The following is a 20,020-nucleotide window of genomic DNA, read 5'->3' as shown; positions in this document are numbered from 1 at the left end:
CCCCGGGGTCCTGTTGAAGAATGGTATAAATCACATATATAAATAAAACCTACTAAGATGAGCATATTTAAAACAGCAAACATATCTAATGTAACACATTTGGGGGAATACACTAAATCCACCAGGACTTGGTGAGAATGGAGTGTTTCTAGATCAGTGTTTTTTTCCTGGTGTTTTGTTTTTTTTTTTTGGTATATAATTTTTATTAAATTTTCTGTTTTACAATTTAAAATACTCATTTTTACACCCTTAAGATATCAGTGACTTCCCTTCTTCTTTTTCCATGGTTCATTTTACATATAATAAATCCTGGCATATTTTACAAAAAAATAATAATCCCATTCAGTATTCCATTATTGCATCCAGCAAAACATAGCTCTCAACGTTTCCCTTTTTTAAGGGAAATTCCATTATTCCGAATAGGATTCCTCGCAAGAAAAGGGAAAGGTTGACAGCTATGCAGCAAAACTTATTTACACTGTTGACTTTATCTTAATGCTGCCAGCGTTTTCAGCTGTACATAATTATTTCCCATATATTCAATAAACGTTTGCCAATCTTTCTATGTCAGTGTTTCGTATTACAGGGACTACACGGAAGCTTAAAACCTCCTTGCTTGGCTATAAACTTCTATAGGTGAAATGCCGTCCGACGTTGTGCTTTTACTAGCAGTCTCAGTTGCAAGAGCGTGAGCCTTAGCAGGAGAACGTGAGAATCCCTTTCGAGCAACCCGTGTTTAGACATCACAGCGCTGAGGTACACACAGGAGGGAGAGACTTGTCTCCGCCCACAGGCGCGCGGCTCTTCCCTCGCCTCCTCTGAGGCGCCAATGACTTCTCCTTTCCCCTTGGGCTCTTTTGCATAGCCACGCCCCCCCGCTCTCGGGGCTGCGCGCTGGGCCGCCATCTTGGACTCCTCGGCGGGGGCAGCGCGGTTACCATGGAGACCGCCGGGACGCGGCGCGGCCTGTGAAGGAACCCAAAGCCCGACTCAAGTCCGTCCCTGGTATTTGCTCCTAATTTCGAGCCTTTCATCACTTTTCCTAACCGAAAATAGTAATTCCCGAGTCCTCCCCAGGTATTCTGGGGAAATAGAGACTTGACTTTGGTCCATCTAGCTCAGTATGGTCTGCACTGGCTGGCAGAGGCTCTCCAGGACTTCAAGGCAGCTCTAAGGGGAGTGGGGTGGGCAAAAGGTTGAGCTTTTTTTGTGGGTGGGTGGGGTGGCTGGAGATCGCACCAAAAGTTGAGTTGTTGAGTTTTTGGGGAGATCCCAGATCACGAACATTTTCTTTTAAATGTAAATAAAAATAAAAATAAACCCGGGGTCATGCATCTGTTTGAGGGTCAGGCTTTTGTTAGGGAGCGCAGAACCTCAGTTTCAAGATTTATACGCAATTTATACACTCTGTGTGTGTGTGTGTGTGTGTGTGTGTGTAGTCAGTGCTTTTTTTCTGGGGGGACGCAGGGGTACGCATACTCCCTAAACATTTTGTGAATCTTTGTACTTTTGTCCATTTACTGTATTTATTTTTCCCGATTTGAACTGTAAAATAGTGATTTTCTTGAGTCAAAATGAGAGTATCCCTAAACATTTTTTTAGGAAAAAAGCACTGTATTTAGTAATTTATACACTATGGAGTGTGTAGCCAGAATCCAACTGGTGCAGCTTAAGCTCCCACCACCCTAGTGGAAGTATGGATATATATATATATATATAAACTTCCCTTGTTGCTCTTCTGCTTGCCATGCAATCGGTAAAAGCAACAGATGCCAACAATGGGGGGGGGGGTCCCACCTGTTCTGCCACCACAAGGGTCAGTTTATTTAGTGATAGCAAATCTGTGTATTAGTATTAGGTAGAAGGAATAACAATGCAAACCCCTTTAAGAAAAAATAGTGCCCCCCCTTTAGATCTCTCCCACCCTCCAGTTTTTCTGCAGCAATGGGAAAGGCAAGGACCTAGAAAGTGCCTTCGAAGCTCTTTCTCATCCTTGGCACTGCCCTGTAAATAGCATCTCCCCCTTCCCTGAAACTACACCCATTCTTGGATGCTCTCAGCATCTTCTTTGTCTTCTTCCCTCCAGCTACTCTCACAGTTCCAGCTTTGCCCTGGATTGGCTTTGGAACACCAGAAATTAGACTCCCCCATCCACCCTTTTTTGCAATGCTAAAAGTGTTTCTTCTACAAGGGCCTTTAGTAGAAGATTTTACACTATTGGGACATATATAGTTTTGTTAGATAGTAATACTGAGGATTAGTGAGCTCTAGCCCTGCCTCAGAAGTGTCCCTAGTAAAAGCCATGGTAGTAAATCTGCTTTGCATGTCTGCAGCATGGGCAGAACTCAAAATTAGCATAACGTAAATTACTGTTAGCCATTTCTAATGAACCCATGAAACAACCACAAGGTGGCAAGCTTTAGACATTAAGAAATAGTTTGAGACATTTTATAATTTTTCCTCTTCTTCCTTTCATGCAGATTGTTTCAGTATTTGGGGTCAAGATGTCTAAAGCGCAGGAAGAACAGGATTTGCAGAAATTCCTTAGAGATGTGGATGAAGTTAGTAAGTCAACCATAAGTTTGTTTGAACAGTACCTTGCATGAGCTGAGCATTTCCCAGCCAGTCAGCAGCACCTGATTTTTCACTACAGCATCCTTTGGTGCAATTATAGGGAGGTTCTCCTTCTTTACTAAAGAAGTACCCTGCTCGGCTAAAGCGGGAGAAATTGAAATTACCGCTGAGCCAATTTTTCTTGAGCTCCACTGTAAACATACTTACACTGCCTTTTTAAACAACCCCCAAGTGTTTGAGTGTGGTTTGACCCTCTTAACTTTGCCTTTCAGCTTCCTTTTTACCAATCCCCTATTTTGGGGAAGTTGCCTCTTTTGAAATCAAATGTGATTGTGTTTGATTTTCTTGGCAATTGGCCCTGTGCATGTGGTTGCTTTACCTTTCTTTCTGTGAAACAATAATAAATGACCCATTAGTGTTCTACACCTGAGGCAGCTGATGGCAACAAGAAATGACTTTCACTACACAGGGATTTCAACCTGGATTTTATAAGAGGAAAATAGGAAGCTGCCTTGTATCAGGTCTGACTGCCCATCTAAGTCCAACATTCTTTACTCTGACTCTCCAGTGCCTCAGAAAGAAAGAATTCCCATTAACTAACTGATTATTTAGATCGGAGTTGCCAGAGATTGAGCCTGGGTAGGCAATACGTGTTCTCTAGCATTCTGCTGTGATCCTTTCTTAAACTCAGTATTTTATCCTCTTTGCTGTACTGACTGATTTGCTGAATTACACCTATGATGAAATGAAGCATTTATATCACACCTTTCATCTGTGGTACAGCACACAGAGTTCTCAGTGGGTCTCTATGCAGGGACTGACCAGCCCCAGAATTGCTTAACTTTGATGAGGTTGCTGCTACATGTGCCTTCAGATCATGCCCTGAGTAATGAATCCAGTGCCACCTTTTAGAATAACATCTGTCAGGAAATGAAAATTCTGTGTCACTTAACGGGCTAACATTGTTGGTCCCTTTGAAATTAGTCACCTGTGATGAAGCTGCAGCTCCCCTTGACCACTGGACAGCACCAGAACCATCAGCTTGCATGGATTTTAAAATCAAGAGTTGTAAAACACTTTATTTAGACAACACATTTCCAGCCATTATCTGATCATTCAAGTAGTATGTTGCAGCTTACCCTGAACACCTTCCTAAAAGAATTAAGAAGCATAGGAAAGACATCTTGAAAGCACCAAGATAGTGAAAGAAGCAGATGATTTATTAGAACAACTCTTTCTAGTAATAGTGTTCAGAGATGCAAAGATTTGATCACCAGACTACAAAGCATTACAGCTATATCTGACAAGTTCTGCTGTCGGTAATCCTTTGATTTACTTGTTCTCTGTGTTGCAAAAATTGCCTTAAAAATTGATGCTAGCAACTGCTCTCATGACAATCAATAATTTAAAAGCCTCCTAGTTTGGCTTTTTTTTTTTTTAATGCTTATGAGACTATGAGCTTGACAGCTTATTCCATACAATAATTTTGGTAACTCTTTGTAAACATTGTTTTATTTACACAGTTTCTTTTTGAGGTAGATAATCTGAACCCTGAGATTTGGGAAAAGAGCACAGAGCTTTATAGAAATATGCATAGCAAATAGTATTTGGTGACAAGCAATGCGGTACGACAATAAATAACCCACCTTCCCTCATGGAAGGGGAAGGATGACTAATGCAAAACACTCCTACCCTCATTTGAAAAACTGTGTATCAGTATTATAAAAATGAGACTCTTTGAATATTATTTATTTCCTGTCTCAGTTGCTAAAATGCTGTTCACTTTGGCTAGCCTTTGGTTTATTGTACCTAGCACACTATCACATAAAATCTCTAGCTCTGTGATATAAAAACTGCCCTATTCTGCTTCTTCTTTTCTTCCTCTTCTCCTTGTCTTGTCCTAAGGGAACTGCTACTTAATACAGGTTTTATATTTCTAAAAGAAGTGTTTTTCTCCCCAGTTTTTCCCCATGGTGGCATCAGTATAGAAAAATCTGAAGCCTTATCAGAGTGACACATCTGTAATCTAATTAATTTTCTGCTCCAGCTTCTCCCTACACACTTTTAAACAAAATGAGAGAGAAGATAAAGGTACAAATACAGTGATTATGCCACCATTTTGTAATGAAAAGATTACTGAAAGCTGTTCAAGGATATAATGTGGAAATAAAAAAACCTATATTCATCATTTATGTAGCCCACTAGTATATATTGATTCTCACATAACTTTCCACTCCAAACATCAGACTGAAATATATTTACAATTTCATAAACTACTTCACATGGATGGTTCACTGGGTGACTTTGTTAAGATTCAAATACGTATTGTTTTAAGAAATCCTCTTGTAAAAGCAGAAAGGAATTGTCAGTCATTGTGATGTATTTATTGTTCTAATATTGTCTGACCCGTATCTAATCAGCTTCAAATTTTGTCTGAATGTTTCTTTGTTGTTTCATGCAGCATAAGCTAAATTGTTCAAAACTGCCAATCCCATAATTTGCTGTACAATTCTCTATAAGTCCTAGGTATTTGATTTATTTCCCAGTGCTTTGGAGAAACAATTCCAGTTGTCACAATCATATAAAAGAGGAGAATCGCCTTATCCTTTGTCATCTGTCCTTGACTGTATGACTGCATCCTGTGCACTCCCATGGCTGGTTTGTAAAGCTGTGTACACACCATGTTAGCCCCAGTCCACATCTATCCTGTACTTCTTTGAGGCACTATGCATTTTCATCCTTTTCTCCCCAAATCAACTCCAATGTTTCAATTTGAAACATAAGCCTCGTGAAGACATCCATACCCCATCCCTGCCCACTGGTGTGGACAGACAGCAGGTGACATGGAATCACATGTACACATTGTACTGATGTGTACAATGATGTGTAAATGTGATTTACACAGCAGGGAATAAATGGCCTTGCTGCATTTTAAGCCAGTAATGTTTGCACAGCCTGTGCTGGAAAGAAAACTTTAGGGAAGCCTTTTCCAACCAGGTGTCCTTCAGATGTTTTGAATGACAACTCCCATCAGCCCCAGCATCATAAGGTAATGCTGGGCGAGGGCTGGTGGGAACTGTAGTCTAAAACATCTGAAAGGCAGCAGGCTGAGGAAGACTGCCTTAGTATCAGCATAGAGTTTAGAATTTATTGCTTCTTGAATTTCTTTCCTGAATTTCTTTGTTTGTGGTCCTCTGCAGCCGTAGTGCAGCATCTTTTAATTTCCTCTGCTGTCTGCTTTACTTGCAAGGTACAGACAGGGGTTGTACAGGTCATCTGAGAAGATGGGAAGATGATGGTTGTTCTTTGTTTTGGTTTTGCTTTCCCCAACTCATCCCGCCTCTACCCCCTTGTGAATTAGAACTGGCTTTCCAATTCATGACTTGGAGAAATCTCAATTATTGCTTGGGTCATCCATTTTCATATAAACACGAGTGTAACAAAGCCAGAACTTCAAGGAGAGCAGGCGTCCAGAACAGCCAATCTGTTCTGCAGAGATAAAATGCTGACTTCAGAATTAAATCTTGGCCTAGTTGCACTGCTTTGCAAAAACATTTCTTTTATATATTTCTCAATGTTTTGAAAGTGGTATACATCATGCCAGCTTCTGAGAAAGCCCTCAAATTAAATCTGAGCTGAGCAATTTGTTCAGCATTGAGTCTACATCAAAATGTTACTTTGCCAGAGGGCAGCACCTGGTTTGCATATTTACAGTATTTATTTATTTTTTAAAAAAACATTGTTTGCATATTTTGAGTCGTAGGAAGTTAACATAAAATATTCTTTTCTTGAGCATGTTAACTACCACTCTATGCAAGTCATAGGTGAGTATCACCTGAATTCTAAGTTCTTGAAAGTTAAAAATAAATGACAGAGAAATAAATATTTCTAAGGGTCTTTTTAAAACAAACCAAAAACCCAATATTACAATTTTCCTTTTGCCATTCCAATTTAAAACACATCTGTGCAACCATGAGGGATAGAAGATTTGTTTTCCTACAAATATCAGATTTGTAGGATTCTAGCTAGAACATCACATTTAAAACAAAAATCATATTATATGATTAACAAATCAGCGTGGCATTTATAATCTATAAAACAATATTAATAACACTAACAAAATAGCAACTAAAAGCTAAGCACTGTTAAGTTCATCCACACGTTCTCCATGTCCCCAAAGACTATGGCCTTTGTTCATTAAAATACACATAAAATACACATAATGCCCACTGTTAAGCCAGCTCAGCCAGATACTGCACTGGCTGGGGTCCTTGGGTAGTGGGCCGTGGTGGAGATGATGGGGTTCTTGGGCCTACCACTAATGGTAAGGTGGATGCTGACTCTGGGTAGCCTGCCCCGTGGCACCTTTGATGAGGAAGTTTGATAGCTTAGTTATTATTAATCTCAGGGTTGTGGGCTTGAGCACCATTTGGGCACAAGATTCCTACATTGCAGAGGGTTGGACTCGATGACCCACGTGGCCCCTTCCAGCTCTATGATTCTATATGTTGCTCTTGATAATCAGGAGGTCCCTTCCCCCTTGAAGAAGTCAGAGACAAGCCTGTCCCTCTAGAGTACTGAGTTGTGGCTGCCCTTGGTGTAGAAGCCGACCAAGAGGTCCATCAGTCCCTGCATGCTCATGATGCTCTTGCTGTGTGGCATCTCATCCACCAGCAGGTGCTCCAGTTTCTGCCACACCTTGGTGGCAGCAGAGGAGGCTGCTGCTGAGGGCAGGCAAATTTCTACTTGGCTTAGCTTTTCTCTGGTGTGGTTTGTTATGCTCTTATACTTTGTATTACCCTGTGGCTTTTATTGATTTGTTTGTTGTTCATCTTGTTTGTCCTTTACTTGCTCGTTGCCCTGGAAGCCGTGTGCAGAAGCAGTGGGATGTAAATTTCTGAAACCTATTACTCAGGGCAGGAGTGAACTCCTTATTTGTCTGACAACTTTTCTATTCCACGCTTAAGTGTTTCGTTTTTCTTCCCGTTTCCAGCCAACCTGATTCAAGGCCTGAATTCCACAGACCCCTCTATCCAGGAGAAAGCCATTGCAGACACAGAGAAAAGATTAAACTCCACTGCTGTCAAATGTGAGGATAAACACAAGCCCACAGTGGACAGAACATGCATCAATACACGAGCCCCGGTAAAGCTACGCTAATCCCCGTACCCTGATGGTACAGGGGACTTTGAACAATTACATATTGTACTTTTATAGCTATTATATAGCAAACCAGGTGAGACTTCTGTTTACAGGATGCCACTTTTGCCTTTTGTCAAGTTTCTTTTCTTGGAAGAACTATTTAAGGTTTCTCTGTATGCTGCTAATTGCTGTATCATTTCCCAACGTTGCTTAAATGCACATAATATTAAAACGAAATGCCACTGTTATTTGAGAACAGTGTGTGTCAATATTAGGAGAAATAATCTCCTTTTTATAGCCCTTTCCTGCTGTTTCCTTGCTTTGATTGTTTGTCTCTGATTATTCTGTTTGCTCATTCTCATTGACAGTTCAGACTGTACTTGAGTATAGCTGACTGAGGCCTGCATCCACGTTGGCATCGCAGTTAGATGGTAGTAGATTGGCCTATGCCACTTCTGACTGCAATTGAGGGCTGCCATTTTTTGCCTTAAAAAAGCCTGCAAGTTGAAAATAGCATTGTAGCCCAGCCTTCTTCTTGTGCTAATTTTCTAAGGTTTTTCCCCGGTTTTTTTAATGGCATCCCCTAATCTGTAACCTGTAATCTGTAAGTGCAACAGACCATTCTACCATTTTTGGGACCCTGTAATCTCACCCTATTTTGTAATCTAAAGACAGTCTGACCATTCTATCACTATGGGACTCCATCATCTCATTCCACCCCATTGTTCTGCATGTTTAGATACAGACGGACTAACTTCCTCAATCAGCTGTGGAAAAATTAAACTGGCTCCAGTTATGAAACTCACACACTTTTTTATTATGGGCTAGTAGAAGCTTGACACCCCCCACTGCAAAAAATAAATAACTGAAAGCAGGAGTTTTCGTCAAATTGGGACGTTAATTATGAAATGTACAACAGCATGCCATTATTGCTATTTTAAAGTGTCAGTCCACAATGGCAATTTACCCTATTGAAGTGTCTGCAAAATCATTCTCCAAATTGATTTTAGTTTCCTAAGCCCCGAATTACTGGGTGGGAGGGAGTTTGTTTTGTTTCCTTCCCGTGGCTTTTAATGCTCCTGGCGGAATTAATTTTGACAGCTGTTGAAAATGTTCTTCTTTTTGAGGTTATTATAGGTTATTATTATTTTTTAAGTGGCTTTGAAAAATGAGCCTCATTTTCTTTTCATGCAGCAGGTACCATTAAAAAAACCCCACAGCCAAGCAGTATGTTGCAGCATGCTCTTTCTTCCTCCGAACTTGCAACTAACTTTTTGCTTTGATGTACCTCTTTTAGGATTTGCCAGATCAGCAGGAAACAATGAATCCAGGTAAGCGGCTCAATACATTGCTCCAGTGTATTTTGAACTAGGAGTACTACAGGAATCTCTGTGATATGCAGGTTGAACAAAGGATGCATACATGCATTGTAAGCAAACTCTAGCCCAGGTTCTACATTTGCCCACGTATGGGTGGGTCTTGAAAGAAAGCCGTATCCCAAGAGACTCCTCTGCTGTTTTTGTTTGTGGGGACGCATGGAGTGAAAAGGAACAGATCCTGTTTCACAGATTGGCTGTCTGTCTACGGTCAACCTATAGACCGGCTACCCCATCAGATCCAGGTAGCTTGCATACACCTCTGTGAGGACGGAGTGTCATGGTAGTAGCAATTCTGCTGTTCTTTGTCAGAGCCCTACGATTAATTGCACGTGAGTTAAGGGGTGGGCAGTGTTGACATGTCCTCAGACTCTTTCCCCTTTGCCTTGATTGGCTCCTTGAGTTCCCTGTATCTAGTTGAGGGACTGGAATGCCAGTTCTCTCTATTAATCCTGCGACATCTTATACCATTAAAGCCACTTTTTCTTTTAAATTCCCACGTCAGAACTGGTTTCATTCATCTACATAACAAGCCCAGATGGCTTGCATCTTCAGTGTGTGAAGAAGTGCTTTTCAGTATCTTTTAATCACTTCATTATCCAGAAACTAGAAAGACCCTGTCGCCTAGAAATGTGGGTTTTTTCAAATGTAGGGATTAAAATCACTATCAGCGCTATGGGTCTCTGTTTAAATGGAAGCTTATTACCCCTGTTCTGATTTGATGTCACATTAATGAAACAGCCCTTTTCAATTTCCATTTCACATCTCAGATATGGCTTTGCTCTTCAATTTTACCTTCATCTTTCCCCTTTCCAAAGCGATCAAGCTCTTTTTGTTTGATTGAACTTGCATCTCCACTTTCTTGGCTTTCAGAGAGTTTCATGGCCGTTTTAGAAAAGGATGCCAAAGAGCGAGCAAGGAAAAGGAAGCACAATGAAGCCTTAGCAAATGGTAACAGTTTGGTTTTGACATGTCAGGGGAAGGGGTGGGATCTGTCTAGAAAAAAAACCTTGGTTTTTACCCAAGTGATGAAGCTGTTCTATTTTATTTATTATTTATTTTACAGATTTATAAACCACTGTGCCAAAGCTATTGAAGTGCTGCTGAAGAAATAGAACCTGCGCCGTTAATAATGATTGTGCAACCCATACAGCACATTGGCGACAATTATTCACACAATTAATATTCTTGTTCAAAATCAATTTTTCACCATTTATCAGATTTGTGAGAATAAGACAACTACTTACAAAATGCCATGAAAACTTACAAGCTATCTAAAATAAAGTGAACTTGCAGTATCAGATTTTACTAAGTTCTTACAACTTCTTGACTCAATTTTTGTTTTTTCTCGTTTTTAGGTAAGTTCAAGAAGAAGGTAGGTAATTGACAGGGCCAGTTTATTGGGGTTGGCTTATAGTCCACTCCCTGAGCACAGTTTTCTGGGCTTCCTCAGTAGTCTTAAGCTATTCAGTTCTTTATGCTTAAGCCAATAAATTGTTTCTATAACTACATTTAGCACTAATAGTCACATTAATGGTTCGAGACTACTGAGGATGAAATAGCAGCTCTTCAACTTTATGGACTGCTAGGGCAAAACACGGATAGAACGCTGGTACCCTGTCTTTCATCTACTACTTCACAGCTACCAGGAACATTGCTGAATTTACCTACCTTCTTCTTGAACTTACCTAAAAAACAAGAAAAAAACAAAAAATGAGTCAAGAAGTTGTAAGAACTTAGTAAAATCTGATCCTGCAAGTTCACTTTATTTTAGATAGCTTATAAGTTTTCATGGCATTTTGTAAGTAGTTGTCTTATTCTCACAAATCTGATAAATGGTGAAAAATTGTTTTTGAACAAGAATATTAATTGTGTGAATAATTGTCGCCTATGTGCTGTATGGGTTGCACAAAGCTACTGAAGTAGTATACCATGAGATAAAATAGAAAAGATAATAAAAACCTGTGCTACAGTTGTACACATAAGATTTCATAAAATGTCTGGGTCACACCTCAGGCAACAGAAGGAGGGTCCTGCCTCCACAGATTCTGTGAACAGCACTGATAAGGCATAGTCAAAGAATAATTGATCATTTGACTGCTCATGTATCTTCAAATATAGTTTAAGGTGGTCAAATATTTAATAACATCAGGTTATTACAGCTCAGCAACGGCAACGGGAGTTGATGAAAGTTTTAACAGGATATGAGAATCTTGGAGCTCAAGTCCTAGTTGTTTATTGTGAATCAGGATGTTGGTTCATACCCCCCACCCCACCCACTTTCCACCTAACATTCTGGGTCTAACCTAACAAAGGCTTTTAATGAATCTGGTTACCATTTCCACAGCACTGAAAGAAAAAGGGAACGATGCTTTCAGCAAAGGGGACTATGCACTGGCTATTCAGAAGTACACTGAAGGCCTCAAGAAGCAAAAGGATATGCAGGTGCTGTACACCAACAGAGCACAGGTCAGTGTGGGGCAAGAACAACAAATGATGACCACTTTATCCCCACAGCAGGTAGTTGATTTGGTGGTCTAATCTTGAGTCTGAATATAACCAGTGCTAAAGATAAAGCCATAGATTCATGGTTGCAATTGAAACAGACCACCTGGTTTATTGGCAAACGATGCTTTACCTGGAAAATAATATTTTCACATTGGAAGATAATATTATGAACTTGGAAGGAAAACATGGCAATGTTATTCTAGTCATTTGTAACAGTGGGTCACCAACTCCTGCCAGATCTCCTGCATTAGAAATGCATTCATTTTCTTAATGCATTGCATGATTCCCAGGACTGTATGGCCTTGGCTTAGTATTGCCCTCCTAGTACCCACCTATCCGCCAACGCATTGCCTGCTTCTCTCATGAGAATTGCACAGCTGAGCTTCAGTGATGCACGTTTTCAGGCAAGTTTTGACTTTGGGAATTAGCATAGGGACATTTTCCATTTCCATCACAACATTTTCTAGTGCCCCACAGAGTTGTCTAAATTAGCATGTTTATTTAGCAAACAGTACTAACCACTGAAACTTTCAGGCTTGCCAAATATTTTATTTGCGATTTCAAATGACGTCCAATCATTGTCCCTAAATGTTTTTTTTTATATGTTTGTTTGTTATTGGTTACTTTCTTTTATGCTGTGCTGCTTTATTAATTGTGATATTTTGTTGCTTTTATTATTTTAATTGTAAATTGTCATTCAGCGAATCTGTTCTTAAAAGGTGGGATATGCATATGTAAAGTAAAGTAAAGAAATCAATAAATTGTGCTAGTTCTTATGGATACATAAGAAGGATGCATATATAAGAGGCATGACAGGTTCAAAAGAAAAGTATAGATTGGTGGGATTACCGGTAGTATATCACAGTGGGTTTTAAAAAGGGGTGGTATTCAGCTAAGTTTTGAATACACTGTTGTTTGCATTAGTCTGTCTCGAGAGATAATGGAGCGCACCTCTGGGGGTGAAGTCAAACCACTGTGTTAGCAACACCAACATGACCTCCCCTGGAGTGCAAGCCTAGGCAGTGTGTCTTCTTCTTCTTTGGCAATCACTCGTAGTCAAGTAAGATTGTTTTCCATAAACACAATTTTAACAATGACTCCGTAAGTGACTGTGGAGGGCAGTTGTGTGTATGGAGGTCCTGGTCTACCCAGACGACAAGGCCCTCATCTTGGCCTCACTTATGTGGTCCAAAGGGGAAAAAAGAGCAATACGTTTGGCACCAGCTTGACTGCAGGAGTTGACAGAAGGAGGCATACAAGGCGCCATGCATCCGTCTTGGGAGATTCCACTCCAGATTTGTGTAGAGTTTACTTCTTAGCCTTTTCTTCTCCCAAAGATCTCCCGTAGCATAGCGGTGGTTTAGGACCAGTATTTCCTTCTCCTACCTTCCCAGGTTGATGAGCCCCATCTGCCCCTTTCTTCCCTCCACAGCATGTGCAGTAGCTGCCTTTTTAACAGTTTGACCCACTATTAGTTTCATCTGCTCAATCTGCCAGAGTCTGTCTTTGCATGCAGGGGAAGTGCCTAACTAACCAAGGGTTTGAGACCCATCAGCTACCCACACCTGGTTGACCAGTCAAAGTCGTATCCCAGGGTGTGGCCTCTGTCACATGCTGACAGCTTCTAGGTGCCACAGGTGATAGCTGAGTGCAGGATGGAGACCAAAGGTAAAACTCAAAGTGTTTTCCCTGTTTCCAACCAATACCCTTTTGGAGGCACAAATAATTCAGCTAAATGTGCATTACAGTTGCTCCTTTGAAATGTAGCCAGACCTTCAGCACCTTCTAATGGGAACATAGACATAGTCTTTGTGGGCCTTTCTAGAGTCTAAGCATGTTCAAAATGAGCTACAAGCAGCTCTGTGCAATTCTTGCGTCACCTTTCACATTCCTTATAATAGGATTTGATGTGCTTCATTTCTTGCCATGTTCTCAACAATGAATATTAATAGGATATCTAGGAGAAAATACGGTCGAAAGTTACTGGCAGAATATTGCAGACTCTGCTCTTTGACAAAGCTCATTCAATTCCACTTATCCTGCATTCTGCTCTGTTAAGGGGGATGCAACTCAGGCATGCTACATGGCTACTGCTGACATCCTGAAAGATGCTAAAAAATGAAGCCAAATTCTCTGGTACAAAAGTGGTGTAAGACAGTGTGCATCCGTGGCTCCTTGGGGGCTCTTAAAATATCAGAGTCCTTAGATATTTGTGTGTGTGTGTGTGTGTGTGTGTGTGTGTGTTCCAGATTATCCATTAGCAGGTGAACCAAGCTTTCCTGGTCCCAACATGTCATAGGGTTGGGGAGCTGACAGGCTTTACACACTGGAAAGCATGGGGTGTGTCGGGGCAAGTTGCTTCCCTTCCCTTGGGGTATATCTTGGTCACCAGGTTGTCCACTACAGTGCCTAACTGGCAGCATAAAAACTCCAGGACACATTATTTGAAAGCTTGCAAAGTGCCACTGCTCATCCTTCATAAAGAACTCTATGCACTTCACATCATGAGTGGAACTCTCCAGATCTGTACTGTCATTTTGTCAAGCATTTTAAGAGGCTATTACATCATGTGGTTGGTCATGAACTCTTAGATTCATCTCTCACAGGACAGCCAACTGATGCAAAACACATCTGTAATATTGTAGTTTTGACCTGCAGCTTTTTGAAGAGTCAGATTCCTCTGATTTAGGACCTTAACTCTTAAATGCCTTTGTAGGAGGAACAGCTTCTGTTCTAATTAATGGTGCTTTTGACAATAATTGAAACAGGGCTGGAATTCATTGCCTTAAACCCAGAGACATAGAGAACCCTTTCTGATCATGGGTTCAATGCTTTTTGACCTCTCCCTGTTTTCTCTGGTTTAATTTAATTGAAGACTCTGTGAAGGTGTGCCTGGGAGAGTAAGGAGCATCTGTCAAGGGTTACTTTTTGTAGCCTTTCCAGAGTGTGTGCAGGTTTTATCACTTTAATTGAGTTTAATTAATTAGCTGAGATCAGTTGAATACTTTGAACAAGGAAAGACTCACAAAAATGACCTGTCTTTTAATTAGCAACTGTACTTCAACTTATAGTCCTCTGTCGATCCATTTTGTTTCAGGCCTACATCAAGTTGCAAGACTATGAAAAAGCTATCAGTGACTGTGACTGGGCTTTAAGGGTAAGAGACCCCCTACATTTCTCAGCCGGCCAGTGTTGAAGAGGGAAAGTGTTGGGTACATTCAACCTAGTGGTGTGTGAATGAGACAATACAGGTGATGGAGGGACTGGGTAGATCCATCTTCCAAGCTATTAAATACAAACCAACCATTAAAAGAAAAATGTACCCCAAGGAAAGTTTAGGCAGCCAGATGAGCCACTTTTCATGGCACAGGGAGGTAGTAGCTATTCTAGAGCATCATGAGAAAACTCTCATGCTTTTCCAAACCTCTATGCTTCATGACCCTTTGTTGCCATGAACCTCTCTCTTGCTTTGTGATGGCACTTGCAGATGACAGTCAGGCCAGGTAGATGAAGATCTGCACTTGGATCAAGGGCTCCTTGCTGTTAGGCAACCCAATCACCCTCTCAAACCATATTTCTGGTGGTAAAATGGCTATCATGACTAGGCTACTAGTCTTGAATATATTACCTCCCTTACTGGTTGCTGGCTATCACAAATGGGGAGAGTGCCATTACTCTTATATATTACTGGTGGGCTTCCCAGAGGTATTTGGATGACCTCTGAGAACAGGATTCTAGACTAGATGCACCATCTAGTCCAGTAGAGTTCTTATGTTCACGAGCCTGTTCCATATAATGGAAATCTCAGGAGGTCAAAATGTGTTAAAGATTCCAAAATTATTCGCAATTAAAGAAAGGTGTTGCATTGGTTATGATTACTGGATTAAAATTAAGTCTTATGCTTCCTTAAGAGACACTGAGTTGTCTTCCTGGACACAGTTTCTGGCTTTCCATTAAAAACCTAAATGAGATGCTGGATGTCCCAGAGCAGAGAAGTTTTAACATTTATATCTCTCCTTTATGGAACAAATCTCCCAATTTCTCATTTGTTTAAATTCAAATATTTAATTAAAGACTGGTGTAATTCATGATAAATTAATTATCTTGTGACACCTTCTAAGATACGTGTAAAACTTGAAGATTAATATTCTTGTTCAGTTCCCCGAGCATATGTGACATTGACATATTCACTTGACACCCGGAACAAGGAAGAGCTGAACGATGATGCATTTTAAGTCATTTTTTTTTAAATCCTGATTTCCATTAAGCAGTGCATTGCTGACAAAGCTCAATTGTGTCACCTCAGATATATTAAGATATTCATGAGTTTGTGGCATTCACTTAAGGCAGAAGAGACCAGCTGATCCGCTGCCATTTGAAATCTGATTTTCTTGGTTTGTTCTTTAAAAAGCTCACAAAATTTACACAGGAGTACAGGAAGTCAGAATACTGTTCCAGCTAGTTCAGTATTGTCTACACTGTCTGTCACTTGCTTTCAGGGTTTCAGGCAGCAGGTGTTCCCAGCCCTCCCTGGAGATGCTGGGGATGGAACTGCAGACCTTCTGCATGCAAAACAGATGCTGTTCTGTGAGCTGGGGCTCTTTCCTCCAATCAGCAAGAGCCTGTTTCCACTCTCATCAGTATTTATGCAGTCACCCTGTGAGATTCACTCAGCCATAGGCTCCTATATGACCACCTGGAGTGATTCCTCGGGCATTTGTCTCCTCGGCCTGCCAAGGTGGCACCCTGTGTTTTGCCTGGAGGATCCCTATGCTAGGTTCCATAGAATGTCTTACAGCTTGTCCCTCCACAGAGCTGGAAGAGGAGTTATGCCGGGGTGACTTTTTCCTGGATTGCCTGGGAAATGCACTCCAGCTGCTACTTCCCATGTAGTCAGCTTGCTTATTAGTTGCAGATTAAAGTGCTCTTCCAAGAGGTCCTCTATGTTGTATGTGGGTGGGAGCGATGTTGCTGTTTTTGGCTGAGAATCTGCAGTTTCACAGCCTTAGCATTAATCTGGTTGTGCATTTCCCCAACTCAGTTCCTTTCTCTTTGTCCTTTCTGGATGAATAATTTCTCCTTACTTTGTCAGGGTTCCAAGGGTATAGCCCTACATCCTGATCTGACTAGGATTTTTCATCTCCCGCCAGTCTTTACTGGCTTTTGACATTCTGTGTTTTGGGCTGTTCACTCCTCACAGCCAGAAGGCACATTAACGCCACTTCTTGCAGCCCTGCCTGTCAGTGGATGTTGAGTGAATGTTGTCCTTGGCTGTGATCCTGTAAGTACCTGCAGCCAAAAGCTCCTTTGTCTTCCAATGTTGGTGTTGCTGTCCCAGTCATTTGCCTTTAAAATGAGAAGAAAGACTAATGTCCACTTAGGATTTGAAGCCTTGAAAGCTTTCTGAAAGATTGTTTTTCCTGCCACTTGTAATATCATAAGTGATGTTGATTTAGCGGGGTGAGGGTGGAAGCACTAGACAGCAGGCCAGCAAAGGTGCAGCAAAACAGCTGCTTTCCCCAAAAGTCTGGTGAGTATCTGTCAGTATAAGCGATGACCACATTTCAGTATAATTTCCTGCCAGGGTGGCTGAACAGCGTTTTAGATGTCCTGATAGCAGACACCTTTAAGAATTAGATCAATCTATTTGATTTCACTTCTTGGGCCCCAAGAGAAGCATCACTGCCTTCTAATTACAACATAGCTGCTGCACAGGTTCACCGTTCTGTGCTCAGGGCTTGAAAAAGAAACACGACAACAGACCATTACCAGCTCTTCAACTGCCAGTCCATGGTTTCCCAAACTTGGGTCTCTTCCTCTTTTTGGACTACAACTCCCATCATCCCTAGTTAGCAGGACCAGTGGTCAGAGATGATGGGAATTATAGTTCAAAAACTGTTGGAGACCCACGTTTGGGAAACCCTGTTTCAGTCAATCTGGAGACATTTTCAAGTGGCTAGAATGTGTTTTCTTAAAACCTTTGTTGGCTGCCTTGTGTTTTGAATCATGGTCAAAGTCCAGGCTCCTTAGCATCCTGCAGTGGCATTCCATCTAAGGGTGGTAGGCAGTTGGTTAGCATGGCATTTCCCTATGAGTCTGGGAAAAGCCAGAACTCAAGGGCAGAGCACATACCTTGCATAGATGAGGTCCCAGGTTCAATCCCCAACAGCATCACAAGGTAGGGCTAAGAATGTCCCTTGCCTGAAACCCTACCAGTCAGTGTGGCTGGGTGGGCCAATACTCTGACATGGTATAAGGCAGCTTCCTGTGTACCTGGACTTTGTCCTGGCTCGGTGGGAGGCTTTGTTATAAGATAGTACTCTAAAGGTACGGAACAACTGTCAGTTTGTAGTAACTGACTGTTGCTGTTATTGTGTAGTGCCAGGTCAATAGTGGAGACCAATAGCTGAAGGCTTGACTGAATAATTCTGTTCAATACAGTGTGATGAAAAATGCATCAAAGCTCTCTTCCACATGGGGAAAGCATATTTGGCCCAGAAGCAGTACAGTAAGGTAAGTCCTGTTGACTTTTAGGTATTCATATCTGTTCTATGCCAGTTTATCCATTCATTTAGACAGTTATCCAGAATTCTCTCGGTTTTCACACTGCTGACTTCTGTTTGTTTTTACGTGCTTTTTAGAAAGAAAGGCGAGTGCCAAAAAGAAGGTATGCTAAGCAGCCAGGTCCTGATGAAATCATGTTCAGAATGTGTAGGTTTGCTGCTTTTGCAGTTAACTTGCTGACGAAAATGTTGCAAAGCTTTTTTATGGGTTTTATTTTAAATCACTGGCTGTCTCTATTCTAAGGGAGGAAAAGCAAAGGAGTTGATCTATGTCTGGGTTGGAGATACCCAGGAGAAAAAGTAGAATTTCCTTTCTAGTGCCTGTCTACAGGAATGTTTGATAATGAATAGTTTCAGAGCAGGCATGGAGGGGAAAATGTAACCCTTTCTTGCCCTTCTTTAAATTTAACCTATTTCCTCTGAAGTCAGTATTTGCATTGGGAGGAAATCCCCCATTGATGGATCTCCTGTAATTGTCCCTCCTGTAAAATCTTGTCCTTTTTCTTTCAGTCCAGAGAATGCTACCTGAAGATTTTAGACATTGATCCTGGAAAAGAGAAGCTGTGCAAAGGTAAGGAGTATAAAGAGCCTTTCACTTTCCTGCTGCTGCCATCCTGCTGTCGACTTTAAACTAGCTTCCTGTATTTTGAAACACGATGTTTGTACTTCTGGCTTGCTGCTACTTAAGCACCAGGACCCGAAACTTAATTGGAACACCGTGCTTTACGTTCACTGAATTCCATTCCATTAGTTTTTGCTATAGGTTATGTGTCCTGTTTAGGTCTACATCTCTTCCCCCCCCCCCCCCCCCTTTGGACTTTCAGACTACATACACCAAGTAGACTTGGAGGAGAAAAGGCAGCACGAGGAGGAGAGGGCCATGGAGGAGCTTGAATCTGGAAAACACACAGCTGTGTCAGTGAAGGAGTTGCTCCAGAAGCTCCGCATCCCTGATGAGAACATTCTGTACTATGCGGATGGGATTAGGCTTCTGACTGCGTTGATGCAAGACTGTGAGTACCCCCAGGATGTGCATATAAGTAGCAGGCCTCATGTTTGAGAGGTGCTCAGCACTTGTGACCTGAAATGCTGCTTACTGAAAGCCTCAAAGAAGACTGTTTTGAGTGGTGTGTTCTGTCCTGCTTGCTGCTCCCTCTGTCAGCCCTGACTTTAGTGATCCTTGTTTCTTATCTCTGGGTATTGGGTGAGCATGTCATGATACTTCTCTGACATGATTATCTTTGAATTTGTTACAGGCACTGAGCAAGCCTTATTTAGGACAAACAATGGCTTCAGTATCATCAATGACAACGCAGTCGTACAACGGTAAGGTCTCTCAGGTGAAGAGAACAGAAGGGTGTTACAGGCCAGAGCAATAGCAAGTCTATTTCCAAGAAACACAATCACCCGTATGAAATTCAGATGGGCTGATCAGCCGATAATGTGGCAGCCAGTTGCAAAGTTTTACTGACTTCTAGGTGACCCTTTGCACACACAAAAAATCTGCTCTTTTGGATGTGTAAAGGAAAATTGACTTTGGTGCATCCTCCATTCTCCTTCCGAAGGCTTAGTCTTTTTAATTTGTCAAGCCTGAGGGTAAGTGTAGGTTAGGAAAGCATAACATAAAAGGGTATCAGATCTAGGAGTTCTAAAGCACCACATTCACCCAAGGTGGAAGACCTCCACTAGTTTCAGCCAAAGGCAGTGTACACTGTGCTGATTTTCACCAGGAAGGGAGTTCAGGCCCACTTTGCTCTAACTGCTGGAACTTTTTCTCAGTATCTCTTTAATGTTTTTAGAATCAAAGCAGAGGATCTTCCTGCAGGATTTATGAGCTCCTTGCTTCATATTGTTTCA

General features: G+C 41.4%; 1 protein-coding gene across 10 annotated transcripts in view; it reads left to right on the top strand.

Moving 5' to 3' along the window:
• The first annotated feature begins 864 nt into the window (after positions 1–864).
• Positions 865–20,020, top strand: part of TTC12 (tetratricopeptide repeat domain 12) — a 36,724-nt gene continuing 17,568 nt past the window's right edge. For 4 of the 10 annotated variants that reach the window (XM_077919312.1, XM_028708121.2, XM_077919310.1 and 1 more), the window contains exons 1-11: positions 865–1,005; positions 2,481–2,565; positions 7,568–7,719; positions 9,014–9,047; positions 9,966–10,043; positions 11,440–11,561; positions 14,698–14,757; positions 18,042–18,113; positions 18,674–18,734; positions 18,988–19,176; positions 19,420–19,489. In XM_077919312.1, the coding sequence (XP_077775438.1) occupies positions 2,505–2,565; positions 7,568–7,719; positions 9,014–9,047; positions 9,966–10,043; positions 11,440–11,561; positions 14,698–14,757; positions 18,042–18,113; positions 18,674–18,734; positions 18,988–19,176; positions 19,420–19,489 (899 nt within the window). In that variant the 5' untranslated portion in view covers positions 865–1,005; positions 2,481–2,504. Of the gene's footprint in view, positions 1,006–1,057; positions 1,078–2,480; positions 2,566–7,567; positions 7,720–9,013; positions 9,048–9,965; positions 10,044–11,439; positions 11,562–14,697; positions 14,758–18,041; positions 18,114–18,673; positions 18,735–18,987; positions 19,177–19,419; positions 19,490–20,020 lie in introns of those variants that run through there. The other 6 variants (XM_028708122.2, XM_028708127.2, XM_028708124.2 and 3 more) reach the window with 6 other exon arrangements.

The sequence above is a fragment of the Podarcis muralis genome, chromosome 15 (assembly GCF_964188315.1).
Source record: "Podarcis muralis chromosome 15, rPodMur119.hap1.1, whole genome shotgun sequence".
Taxonomy (NCBI): domain Eukaryota; kingdom Metazoa; phylum Chordata; class Lepidosauria; order Squamata; family Lacertidae; genus Podarcis; species Podarcis muralis.
This window is presented reverse-complemented; position numbering and strand designations above follow the sequence as displayed.